Source organism: Dendroctonus ponderosae, unplaced genomic scaffold, assembly GCF_020466585.1.
Source record: "Dendroctonus ponderosae isolate FM_Combo_2020 unplaced genomic scaffold, Dpon_F_20191213v2 Dpon_F_20191213_1, whole genome shotgun sequence".
Lineage (NCBI taxonomy): Eukaryota > Metazoa > Arthropoda > Insecta > Coleoptera > Curculionidae > Dendroctonus > Dendroctonus ponderosae.
The window spans coordinates 59365936-59379648 of record NW_026017110.1 but is presented as its reverse complement, the minus strand read 5'-3'; the positions used below and the strand labels follow the sequence as shown (position 1 = coordinate 59379648).

Here is a 13713-nt window from a genome sequence, read left to right as displayed (position 1 = left end):
TGTACTTCTACTGGTCGTACAATTTTCGGAAAATGTACTTAGAAGTACTTACTATGGACGTACATGTACACCGATGGTGCGCACAGTCGTCGGCTGAGTACGTACAAAGTCTGTACCTTACAAAGACGTACGCTTGTTGGGTAGTTACATTTTAATTAATCGAATCAATAAACTGATGTCAGTACTGCGTTTGATGTGTTTCTCGTGTCTTTAGAAATCCGGATAGTAGTGGATTTAAGAGAGTCCGCTTTGAAATGATATTGTGGAAAAGTAATTACAACGTAACTTCCACTGTGTTGCTGTTGCTAAATTTCCATATTCTGCATCAATAGGATGTATCTTCAAATCCGACTCGAAGGACCACAAAACAATCAATCCTCCAGAAACACGCTCCAGTTGCATAGTTTTGCTGGTCCAAAATGTCTGATTTAAACTGAATTCTACATAACCGAATGTATCACAGCTTTCGAGGGGTTGTAAGTGGTTTTCCCGAACGACATATAAAAGATTTTTCATATTTGGAGGGTCTTGATTTGACACAAAACATGCATAATGGAGGAATTAGAACTAAACGTGTTGCCGTCGCAATATTTGGCAATAAAATGCTGGAATTCAAATTATCCTGTTCCAGTGGCCTCGTTTGACGGGGAACATCTAAATTTGACCCGCATAAGCAGGAGCGAGATGGGTGTTTACCTCTGTATCGCCACCAATGGAGTGCCGCCGTCTGTCAGCAAAAGGGTGGTTGTTGACGTAGAATGTAAGTATCTTCACTGTACTTTACACCTTTGTTTATCGTTCTGTTTGTCCCATAATCGGGTGGGTCTGCGGAAAAGCGTAAATATTTTATATATGAGGGTGGGATCCTAACAAAAAGCAGTTGTTTGACCCAATACAAAACGACCGACCAACATACTCGCTAATTCCCATAGTTTTATTCCATTTTCTGGAAAATTTTCCGCCATCCGAAATATCTGAGTGAGTCATGCATAATCCTTGTCCAAACAAAATAAAGGTTTCCATAATCCCGAGCTTCATTCTCTAACACGAATAAACCTCAGTTCCTTTTCTTTTGTCTATTTATGTCATAAAATCGCATTAAACTTCAACTTAATCAGAATTCCGGTAGTTTGGATGTTACCCCTTCAAGGCTTTCCGTTAATGATGGAAGCAGTTCAATAGATTTATCATTACTATCTTATCATTTCATTACACTTTAAGTTGTAATCGCTTTCCGGGCTTTTAGTGAAATGTTTGTTTAAAATTTTGGCCAAAAAGGGCAGAAACAAAATGTTACCTGAATAGAACTAAAAAATATCAGCGTCAGTAAATTTTGCTGCGGATTACTGGTATGCCTTTAAGATAAATATTGAATTTTTTTATGTTTCAATAGCGTTCCATCGGTGGAAGAGTAATTCTAGTTCAATGCTCCGCAGGAGTTAAAAGTATCGATTTGAAGATGCCAACTGCTTTTTATTTTACGAACGTACTTTCAAAATAAATCGAGCATCTTAAAGATATTTGTTATATGTTCTACGTTTCCTTAAACCTTAAAAAGCATGTGTTTATAGAGAAATTACCTGTCTGGCAACCGCAACCGCTTTGGTAGATATAAAATAGAAATCATTTTGTTGCTGTTAAGGTAAAAGGCAATTTATTTTGTTTTCCACATATTTTTACCAGGGAAACCTATATATCCCGGACATATTCCTACAGAGAGCCGCACGACGGCCTCCACCATCTTGAGCGCGTTATATTTGTGACATCTTGTAGCTATTCATTTCTCAGCGGGTTATGTTTATATGTCATATCTGTCACCCGAAAAATAAGTTATTCTGTGGGAGTGTGATGTTATAGAAGCCCAACATTTTCATGGAACTGTTTAATAAAAGAAAGTGTTTATTAAGATAAGTGGGCATATCTTCAAAATTTGCTCAAACGGGACACTTATATCGAAACCATCTTCAGGAAAAAATTCCAACATCTATGGTAGATGTTGGAATTTTTTCATCCAATTCAAATTTTTTTCAGTTCCACCCATGATTTGGGTTCCCAATCAACTGGTTGGTGCCCCGGCGGGTACCGACGTCACTTTGGATTGCCACACGGAAGCTCATCCCAAAGCCATCAGCTATTGGGTACGGGATAATGTCATGCTTTTACCCACCAAGAAATATGGTGCTGCTCTAACCGAAAGCAGCTATATGTGAGTATGGAAAAACTTAACTTTTTAAAACCAGACATTTTCTCAACTTTTTTAAGCCAGATATTCGCGCGTGTCTGAAAAAATGTGACCTAGAATGAGGCTTGGGCATGCAAACTTATAAAAGTCTACGACAAATTGGGTATAAAAATTTAATTGAAGGCAGGAGAAACCGTAATAACATATTACATAATGAGAGTTGTACGAAGCACTTTACGTATGCGCCCATCCGAAATTTCACGAAAAAAGGGACAAGTTTGTAGCAAAATTGCGCAAACGCTATGACTGCCACAATATTTTAAAAGAGGTAAAAAATATCAACAGAGTTGCACTAATCCATCACATAAAAATAAATCAGTTGATTCCAGCCATCAAATAAAAAGTTCCGGTAGTTTTTGTACCAAGAGACTCAAGAATTCCTCAATTGCCCAAAGCGGATGAACCGAGATGCTTCATAAAAATCGTCTGTCTCATCAAAAACAGTCCTAGATAGAAACAAATTCGCAGCAAGTTCCATTAAAATCCATCGTGTCATTTTCACGATATTTCAAATAACATAATTGTTTTCAAAACCTTTGACTATCAATAGCAGAAGGCCCAAATATTGTCGCTGAATAAAAGTTAGAGAAGATCGTCCTTTTTTGATCCACACAATATCGCAGTACCCTTTCGATCATGTACTTACGGGACACGCTGTATAAGACATTTTATTATTTGAAGATGACGAAATTGAAGCATTAGAATTTACTGTGACAGATGTTCAATTGCTAGTTCTATCAGCATTTGAATCATTCAAAGTTGCTGTGGCAGATGCAATTTTTGCTAAATTGTTCATTAGATTATTTATAGTTAAGGGTCAGAAATCTTTCAGCCGCTGTTGATCATTTCCAGCAACTATGCATTTTTAAATCTACTAAATCATCAACGGCATCAAGAAGAGTAGGTGCTCCGAATCCGGGCATTACAATGAAAGAACGTAGTATTTTAGTTTTAGATTCAAGCATATTAATAATCAAATAGCATATATAGCTTCTTCTCTATGTAAAGGTTTTATGTTCCGCACCGACCTAAAATTATCAGCACATATAAAAAATTAAACGATTAAAAATGTTTCTAATCTATCTGGTGCACTTTCCAGAAAAGTTTCAATGTTGTCCATCAGACTTTCTTTTCAGTAGGGTTAGTAATGACTCTATGTAATGAGAACATTTACAATATTTTTTATTGTAATGAATGTTAATTGTTGTTTGCAACAGATGAATGAAATACAAAAGCGAAGATTTCATCTAACATGTTAATTCCTGGAAATACCTATGCTAACAATTGATTGTCTCAAAATCGTCAAATAATATCACATTTCAATCTCCAATACATCAACTTCATGTCTTCGACGATGTCGTTGGTCTGTTGGTAGAAAGTTGTCAAGGGTGTTCGGGTTTCAATTTTATTTGTAATTCCAACTGGGCGTTTGATTTACAATGCGTAAAATATAGCTTAGATGGTAGGAGGTTTGCATTCTACTACTTGCAGAAATGGTCGTAGGTAATCTGGATAGCCAGGGTAAAGTTAGAAACTCGAATGATTAAGAGTAATTCGTAAAAAAATACTATGCCATAAAGTGTAGTATAGGGAATGTGATGCAAGCATGGAGACCGAAGAAATTTAAACATATCCATGCTATGTATGCGAAGTGGTAAGGCACGTATATTTTTCGTTAGCGAAAAATCCAATTTTGATACATTAATAATTCGTGAATTCTGTTTCAGGGCACACATGAAATTGACTGTCCGAAACCTCCAGACGATCGACTTCGGCAACTATCGGTGCATCTCGAAGAATTCCCTCGGGGAAACCGAAGGCTCCATCAGGCTCTACGGTAAATAAAATTCTCCTACAAATACGTAATTTGTCTACTCGTTTTCTGTTTTTCCTCTTTAATACAGTATTAGAAGTATACAACAAGCAGTTTGCGGTTTGTTGGGTTCGATAAGACCGTATATCGGAAACGTTTTCTTTATAAACTGAAAGTTGGATGAAATATTGCTTGTTCTATTTTTAGCAACCGTCGCTTATTTACCGGCTAAAAATAATTTGATATTTACGGAAACATGCTCAAAAGTAACACGATTAACTGATCTGGCAGCAAAATAACCGCATATATTATTTATAAAACATCTCCTCGTTTCTCTTGAAAAACACGAATTTTTCCAATTAGGTTTTGGCATTTTACCTCCGCATACATTTTCATTATAGAAGGCGTTTAGTAATCGATTTTCCATAAAGCATAATAAGGAAGAAAGAAAATCTGCAATAAATTGCACTAATGAATAACCTCGTTCACCTCGCGTTTTGGTTCTCGCAGTAAAAGAAATGTGGACCGAAAATCTATTCGAAAACTTTTGATTTGCTTTCTAATACAAAAGAGTCTTTGTTTCCACTTTTAACAATGCCAAATATTGAGGGCGGCACAAAACAACATTGGCTTTTTTCTATCTTGAACGATTTGGGCTGGACCAAAAATGGAAAATATTTGTTCAAGATGCTTACATTTGTTTAATCATATAAAAACAGTTCAACTGAGGTTCATGAAAATAGACTTTTTGAAGGATTCCCGAATAACATTAACCACTTAACACCTTACGACGTTCAAATTAGGGGACCTAATAAAATATCAATTTTTGTAGGCACAGTCTACACGCAATATATGCGAAAAAGTGTTCGAAGTATGCGATATCGGGTTTTTAATATCACGGTTAGTACTTATTACGACAAAAAAAACGAAAAATTTCCGAGTTTCCGAGTGGAACCAGTCAATTTTCTCTTACTACAATTTCACTATAAAATGTGTTGTTATGTTGAATATTTTATTTAGTTTTCTTGAAATTACCACGTTAATTTCGTATGAATTCTTAAAGTTTAGACTAAATTGAATTTTTTTTCTCCCCGAAAGCTGTGGAATTTTGATCAAGTAACTTTCAACACAAAGCAATGTTACTCTGAATTTGGTCACCGATAAGTATTTTGTCAATCCGCACACCCCAGTCTCCACACCTTTACAAATTTCCTTTTAGCTTGTTCGATACATGTTGAGAAACCCTCTGTAGGAGGGCCTATTTCTATTTTACGTTACGAATTGATCCTTGTACCTTTTTATTATTCAAATGCTTACCCTTGTGTATTTGAGTTAGGACCAAATGAGGAAATGTTGTCTAGATTGAATTCGGAGTTTTGCAAGATTTCAAGGAAATAATCTCCTGTCTCTACTTTACGACCATTAATTCCATTATCTACTTTGCGCGGCGTTTTGCCAGAAAAGTGTCTTGAAAAATGTCGAATTTATGAAGCTTCGTTTTGCTGTTTCGTCTAGCGAAGATCATGAAGCAGACTGTTAGATCCATCAAGTTTTCATGATAATCACTGAATAATTTTGTCTTAAATATAAAAGCAGCGATAGTTAAAATTAAAGTCGAAAAGCCATTTTAAACTCGGGTTCATGACGGGGTGAAAGAGTTAATAAAAGGTTGTTCCATCTGTAATCAATTTTAGGTGAAACTGTCCGTAATCCAAGCTAAACAATTTAATTCCCGACAAGATGGTTTAGGCGAAACCGCAAGTTCAATGACATTTAGAAAATGTACACCACTAGCCAACCTATCAATCTTCATCAAGTTAAAACTCGAATTACTTAGTTCGGGTTTCCAAATAGCCCAGCTTCGGATCTAGTCTCTAATGGGTTGATTTTCAAATGTAAAAAATCAGCCTCACAAAATTTACTTCAAAAAAGCTGTTGATATTTTTATATGTATATGCTATCGAGACGAGCAAGAACATCTAGAGCTTGACTGATATACCATATTTGAAATTCAATACACTTCAAAGGCATAATTTCTATACCTTTCAAAATGCTCACCTTTGTTGAAACTAAACAGAACGAAGTTAAAATCTGAAAATATTCTTGGAATATTACGCGAATAATTCAAATATATGATACGTCAGTTGAATTGGGGCGCTCAAAAGGTTCTCCATTGAACTTAGGGAATTATTTAGAAGTTAGGTCTGCTCTATAAATTGGTACGTCCTTTGAAATCTTTTACCGTTTGATTTTGCGAAGCTTCCGAAGTTCTCGTATAGGTGAAAACTTTGACCGCACACCACCAAACAATGGTTTTCTGTGACTAATTTTTTGTCCAGCAGGAAACCAACACAACAGACTGCTCGCCTCCAATCGCCTTAAAAGAATGGCCTAAAATCCGCTTACAGTGGTTTCCATTAGGTCAATTATGGAATAGCGGGTTTTTGCAAAACCTCCACAATTATGGGCCGTTCTTTGCCATAAATAAAATACCCTTGCAACCCCAACAAATTCGTAATTTGTCTGGTCGTTTTCTCTTCTTCCGAAACAAAATTGAAATATGGCCGAATCGGCGATGTCAGCGATCAGTCACCTAGAGAGGATTAATCAAAAATTCCAGGACCAGAAGGCACGGGCACATTGTTTTTTGAGGATTTTACACGTGCTCGTTGGGAGAATTTATTAGGATTATGCTGCTGAGAGTATTAGTGTGAAAAAAGAAACGACTCCCAATCATTTTTCTTATGAATTCCAGTGCGAGATTAAACCGATGAATTATGACCGTTTATCTCTGGCCTTTGTTTTGAGAATTTTAACGCGCTTTTTTCAAAGCCACAAGTTGTTGGCGTCCACACTCCATCAGGTCATATAGACAGAACGTTCATGTTAATTACTGTTCCAAACATCTGACGTGCTGGTCCGGGAGGGAGAAAAAAGTTTTATATAAAAACTATCCATTCGTCCATTTTCATATTGGGAAAAAATCAATTAAACTAAAATACATATTACGATCTCTGGCAAATTTCATAATGACACTTTCGATAGAAACTCTCATCTAGATTTTTTGAACGTTGTGATATACAGCTGTTCATTTCAGACATCGAACTTTTACGATCAGTTATCAATATTCACTGGAAAAAGTTTCCTCAACAGATTAACCATATATTAGGAAGTTCAGAGTTAGCAAAAACGGAGAAACTTTGCGATTTATATTTTATGTAGACGGACGTTTGGAAGTAAAGGCCACTCGATATCTCTTATGAATTAAAAAGTAAGTTGTACCCTTTTGCATTCGGAGGAGAGCCATAAATTGTTTACAAAAAGTATTTGAGAAATGTATATAATAGTTGGGGAGCAGAAGGGCAATTTATGTCAATGTAAATTTTTATATTTTTTACATTCGCCCTTGATCCATGAAAGAGCATTTGAAGATAGAACTATTCTTTTCAGAAATTCCGATGCCCACAACGATCTCAAAACCGACTGAAGCTCGAAGCCATACTCATAGAGAAAGTAAGTAATCACCTCAGTTTAATATACCAATATTTGGCTGGTTTTTAACGCAGAAGTTGTTGAAATATGTCACAACGGCGACAACTTTTCAGGCTGCGAATACGATTTTTTAGAGTATTAGAAGGAAAATAATTTCAGTTTTTTATTGATGTGCGAAAACATCTAGCAAAATCCAACAGAAACTTTCAATATACGCTATTCCCAACTAAAATTGCAGTCAGCAAAAAATGATATTTTGCTGTGACATCGCAAATAAAAAAGTTTGCTAACACAGCTGTTAAGACCTAAGCGTTCACAATTCGCCGTTCTTAAAGAAAGTTTATATACTTAAATTAATCATGGACGATTTCGTAAATTTCAGATGACAGAGCGCGCAACAAAACAAACTATATTCTCTAGATGGTAGAACTTAAACCAATCCATCCTAAATCCAACATCACATTGTATTTTGGTATTTTGTATTCAAGAAAACATGTAGTGTTGCCTGCAAAGTTAAATATATTATACTTTGGGGCGTAATTTTAACTTTCAGTTTAAGTCCTTAAAGCTTTAACTTTGTTCAAGGTATACAATACTTTTAGCTTCGTTTATTCAAGAAGTCAATGGTGTTCTAGGGATTTCCTTTCTAATTGAAGAGTTTCCAGCTTAGCATTGATAAATGATTTAGTTTCCTCTTTAGAAACAAATACAGCGTTGTATCTCAGGTTTTTCAAGCTGCATGTTGGATTTGTTTGGTTTGCATGCACCTGCATATCTTTTGGAACAATCCATTCAGGCTAATCTTGCGTCGACACTTGCTAAGCGCAAGGTTTTGACCAAATACCCTAAATACGACCCTGGGGTGGCTCTATGCTGTCGAAATTGCCCGCTTCCCTTAGTTAGGTATTTATCTTTGCATATTCACAAAACGGCACGGCGGGCATACGCCCTGCGAAATACATCTAAACGACTTAACTTTGCCAGTTTCCGTGTAAATGAGATCATGTTTAATTTAAAATGCTTTCCATCTTGTTGCTACAGGGGCCAGTAAGTGGACTCCTTTAAGCTTTGTTTGTAAGCCCCACAATTATGTTTAATCATATTATTTTAGGCTATAGCGCGCCTTCGAAAGCGCTGCCAATTTGAATATGCACCAATAAATACAATAACCAGAAATCCTAGGTTTGGAAATCAAACTTTCCAGAGCTGACTGTTTAATTTGAGCGGTAATTGACCAAATTTTGACTAGAAATGCTACCACTGAATTTCCAAACAATTTCTTTTTAAATCATGCGTATAGGCAGGTCGAATGGCTATCATAAAACCGGAAAATAATGCAGTGAACAGTCGACAAGGTTTGTGGGGCAAATTGTGTATAGAAAAAACTGATCCGTGGCTGATATTAATTGATTAACGAGCGAATAATTTTCCGGCTAGTCAAATGAAGTTAATGTTTAGACTAAAGAGGTTATTTGACAAAGAATGGGGTAACAAGTGAGCCAAGCACTCTAACCTTCTGCAACTCTTGCTAGATTTAAAAACAGTAGTATCGAGTCTGGATTTGTTCATATAGTGTCTATCCAGGAGTAAAACATATTGGATTTTTGTCCATTTATATCTAAAGACGCTGACCGAAGCCTCCAACACATGATAGCCATATATTCATGGGACAGGAAAAACATTTTATTCAACTGCTGAAGATTTTTTATTTTCGTTCAGTCATTTGTCTTCCTCCAGGTGATGCAAATAAAGCATGTAGTGCCGTTGCTAGTTCCCGCTGTCAACTTGATATCCGTGATAATAAATTCTCCGTTATACACCGAGCATTTTCTTAGTTCTGGCTTGAAATATGTGAAAAATTTAGAATACACAGAGAAATATTATCAGCAGCTCGTAGGGAAAATACGCAATATTTTATTTATACGGTGTTTTAGATGCTAAGGATATGTGATGGATAATGTAGCGATTCCAACCAATTTTTTAAATAGTGCTGCAAGAACAAGACTTTGTAGTTTTTATTGCAATATCCTGTTTGGTTATAATAAGACTCATCATGGCTTAAACATGTAGTTAAGTTCTATCGTTGATCCCCGCAGTTGTATTTTCAGTTCAAAGAGTTTTCTCGAAAAGTAGGTACATTGAACAAAGTTTAAGCAGCAAAACTCTCTTCGTGGAAATTAGTCGAAACATACTGCAATCGGTGTTTAAAAAGTACCATTAAGTTACGCATTTCGACCTACAAGCAACGTGGAATTTTGTGACAATAAGAAGCACTTTATTTAAATGTAATATGTTGAAGTTTTGCCCCTTTTGTTGTTTAAAGCACCTGCTTTCCTTAGTAGCAAAATGAAACTGCAAAAGCGCAACTTTTATCGTATACGAAAATAGCCGTAGGGAGAATACCCTGTCCGTGTCTTTTCTCAACTTTGTCCATTATATCAGACGCGTATGCACAGGTTGGGACTAGACAAAATTTATATGTTACTCTACTTAGTATAACTTTCCGCACGTACTTTTACTACCTTCCAACTGCTCTAATGTACAGATTCCAGCTGTTGCACTTTCTCACCCTCTGGTTCAAAACACGTTTATTTTCACCCTTGAAGCACCCATTGAGCGATTTGTAAAAATATAATGAGTGCCGCCTAAAATCTCGAAAGTGGATCTCAGATGTTTTGATATCAAGTGTAATTAAAATGATTAATGTTTTTGAAAAATCTTCAGAATTTAACGAGTTAATTATCTTTACTAAAAAACAAACAGAACTAATGACAGGTCAGATTTTTATTGTCAACAAGATCAAGAGAAATTCAAATCTATCGCACAAGCACCAGGTACTTTTAACGTTAAATCCTTATTTATTATCTGGGATTAACCCTAATTCATGGAAGACAATTAGCTATCCAAATGCGACAAATTACAAAATACCGGTTCTATAATGGCTATAGACTAAGGGGATGAACTTCCAAGTTGCCGAAGTGTGGAATTGACACCTATTTGGACAAACTATTGTTTCTAGGTAGGAGTTAATTTAATAACTGACTAGCGTGGGGTATCGAATGCCTGCGACGAATGATTTCAAATTAAATTTAATAACAGGAATAATTTTTTACCACAATGTTAAATTTAAGCGGATATTGCCTGCGAGTAATTATTCTTATCTTTTAGATAAAATTAATTCAATAACGAACACAAATTGCATTCCACTCGTTTATTAGCTCGAAGAGACGACAATGAATTCTCTAACGAGCTGACAATGACTTTTACAGATAAATGCCCGTTGCCTGAGTAGTTACTTCTGCTGCAGGAATAATTGTGAGATCGCTGTTGGCTTATAAAGTATAATTACCGTCATTATTGAAAGCACCTATTCTGTGTCAATTAAATCTAGCAACTTTGAAACAAGTGTTGTATTATTCCTCTGCCACTGAATTTTAATACAACTGCCACGGAAATAATGTGTATCTACTGAATGGTTTTGGAGTTAATAGGACAACTGCTATAATCTGTTGCCTATTGCATATTAAATTAGCTCTCCGCTTCGGGTTAAACATAATAAATAAGTCTCGATCGCTAATTTTCGACCGAACATAACATACAATTATTTCGCGATAACGCTAATGATTAGAGTTAGTAATTTGATTTCAGCCCTGGATTAAAACTGATTTTTTAATGTTCTGGTATCATTATAAAATGTGAACTGAAGTGACATCAGTTAATCAAAAGCATGCTGCAATAAACTGCATCCCAATTGTTTTAACTAGATATAATTACCAGGAAGTAATCCAATGCAAAACACAAGCAACCGTTCCAGCCAGTCTTTCCGCCTCGTCAGAAATTTAATTGTTTGTACTGGAAGTTAGTAAATACTTGGGATGCAATTCATGTCAGTTATTGAATTAAACTAAATGAAGGAACAATAGGTTGTCCAACTCAGTGTCAATTCCATCCTTCCCCAACTAGAAATATGTTTTATAAAGTTTGTTCTCTTTGCTCGCATGTTGTTCGTTCTCTCATCCAGTTGCCAATAGGAGAATTCTGTTGGAAAGCACACGAAATCCAATTACTTTTATTGTGCTCAAAATAATTCGCGCTTTCCAACTTTCTTGACCAGTACAACCGGCTTATTAAATAACTATGTAATTGGTTTATATTTATCAAAATGCATACCTTTGTCTGCGCAATAAAATGTCCTTCCATGAGGATCTTGAAGACTAGAAATAACTCAGGAAACAACGCTTAGACCTACGTTCAACAAATTAAATACAAAGGCAAAGGCATGCCTTCTAGGAAAGAGATTTATATGGCACAACACATTACAAATGATAATAACGACGTAACAGGCACACAATACAAGCTTTGTTTCGGTTGACAATTTCTATTTGGAGTTGAGTGTTTAGAAGCAGTGCACATTTGCAGAAATAGTTTGAAAGTCACGGTTATTTCGTTGCCATTGATAAGCATACATCAAAACCCGAGTTTGCTTTTGCAATACAGTTTCTACACGCCGAAATTCCGTTTAATATATGCATTAAGTTTTGACGAGAAACACCACAATCAAAAACCCAGTTCACATTTACCGTCATAGTCATCTTTATCAAAATTATTATATGTCTAGGCTGTTGTCTGTCACAGCTTCTTTTATGCAAACGCATGCAACGCCAAAATTCATTTTTTTATCTACCTTTTTTTCAGGCGACTGAGAAGAGCAAATATACAATGTCTATACACCAGAACCTACAACGATTAAGAAAATACTTAAATAACTTGCATAAAATCTAAATGAAATTTGCAATTCAAAAAGGCTTTATCAGTGAATATATTCGCCAATTAAACTGAAGTAAATTCTGGTTCTAGATCTAGCAAAACGCAACGTGAGCAAGCAGGCACAAGAAGAAAGAATGAAGAGCAAGATGATAACTTCGACTGAAAACGACGATAATACTTCACAGAAGAAAACAGAGGCTCGTCAGGAATATGGAGTTGGTTTCCGTACACCATCTAGCCCTCAATTATCTGGTAAGCTAATCAGTTCGTTATACACAAAAAATATCGTTTGTGAATAGAGAAAATTTTGCTTTACGCAAATTTCCCCGACTATGTTGTCGATTTACTTATGAAGCAACAAAATATCCTGCACCGTGTATGTGTTGAAATCATTTATTTTTAATTGAAAAAAACTGTCGAATCGAAATATAGCTTTACCCATTAATATTGGAAGTTATTAATTGGATTGGCTTGATTTTGCGCTTCATTCATTTCTGTTTATTGCAAGAGATAAAATAACAAATCGTCTGAAACTATTTTCACATTGATTGCGGCACTAATAGATCATGCTCATAGGGAAAAATACACCTAATTATTCACCCAGCGGATATCGCTTATACAGTACCAAACTATTAAAATGTTTTTATAATTTGTAGGCCGTGCTAAGAATTAATACCTATGATATTTTTTATTTATTTCATATTTTAAGAAAAAACTTTCATAAAATAAATCTAACGTAGTTCATTCGCAAAATTTTTAACACTCAATATTAGAAATTACACTTTTGCAAGGATTTGCATGGTGCTAGTGGTTAAACAGTTACGCCAATGAAGAAACATAAAATGTTCACGAAAGACCATTAAGCATAAGATTTAAATAGCACTAAACTCAGTATTGATGGTGTGTACGAATGAATAAAACATAAACGGGTATCAGAGTCCAAACTCCGAACAAATTTATTACTAAATTATTTGAAACGGTCGAATAAAAATCCAGAAAGAGAAAAACTATAAAAGCATTTCTCTGCAGCATTTCGAAGAAATCGATTGAAGCCGTGATATTTGCACGATCTGACATTTTATCCCTGATCCTTTAAATATGCATGCTTTTGTTTCAGTTCTCTACTCCTGAGAATATTTGGCTCTAAAGAAACTGAATCAACTAGGTTTTTATTGGAAGTTACAGTGTTACACTTGGGTCAAAAGCCTCGCTATCTATATTTTATGCATGTTGTAATCAAGAAATCGTTTTGAAATTCAATTTTTGGCCTACAAATCGGTTCTTTTCAGAGCTAGCGTAATTTCGGCAGCAGTTAAGCTTTTCAGGAAACTTGGACAATCCAATTGTCGCAGCGCAACATGCGAGCGATTTTTTCAGATATTACTTTCACGGCATAGAG

General features: G+C 35.5%; 1 protein-coding gene across 1 annotated transcript in view; it reads left to right on the top strand.

Moving 5' to 3' along the window:
- LOC109532954 (lachesin) overlaps positions 1-13713 on the top strand; it is a 60987-nt gene that overhangs the window by 44357 nt on the left and 2917 nt on the right. Inside the window, exons 5-9 of the mRNA XM_019898112.2 lie at positions 632-760; positions 2032-2206; positions 3970-4079; positions 7506-7568; positions 12405-12566. Coding sequence (XP_019753671.1) covers positions 632-760; positions 2032-2206; positions 3970-4079; positions 7506-7568; positions 12405-12566 — 639 coding nt within the window. The remainder of the gene's footprint in view (positions 1-631; positions 761-2031; positions 2207-3969; positions 4080-7505; positions 7569-12404; positions 12567-13713) is intronic.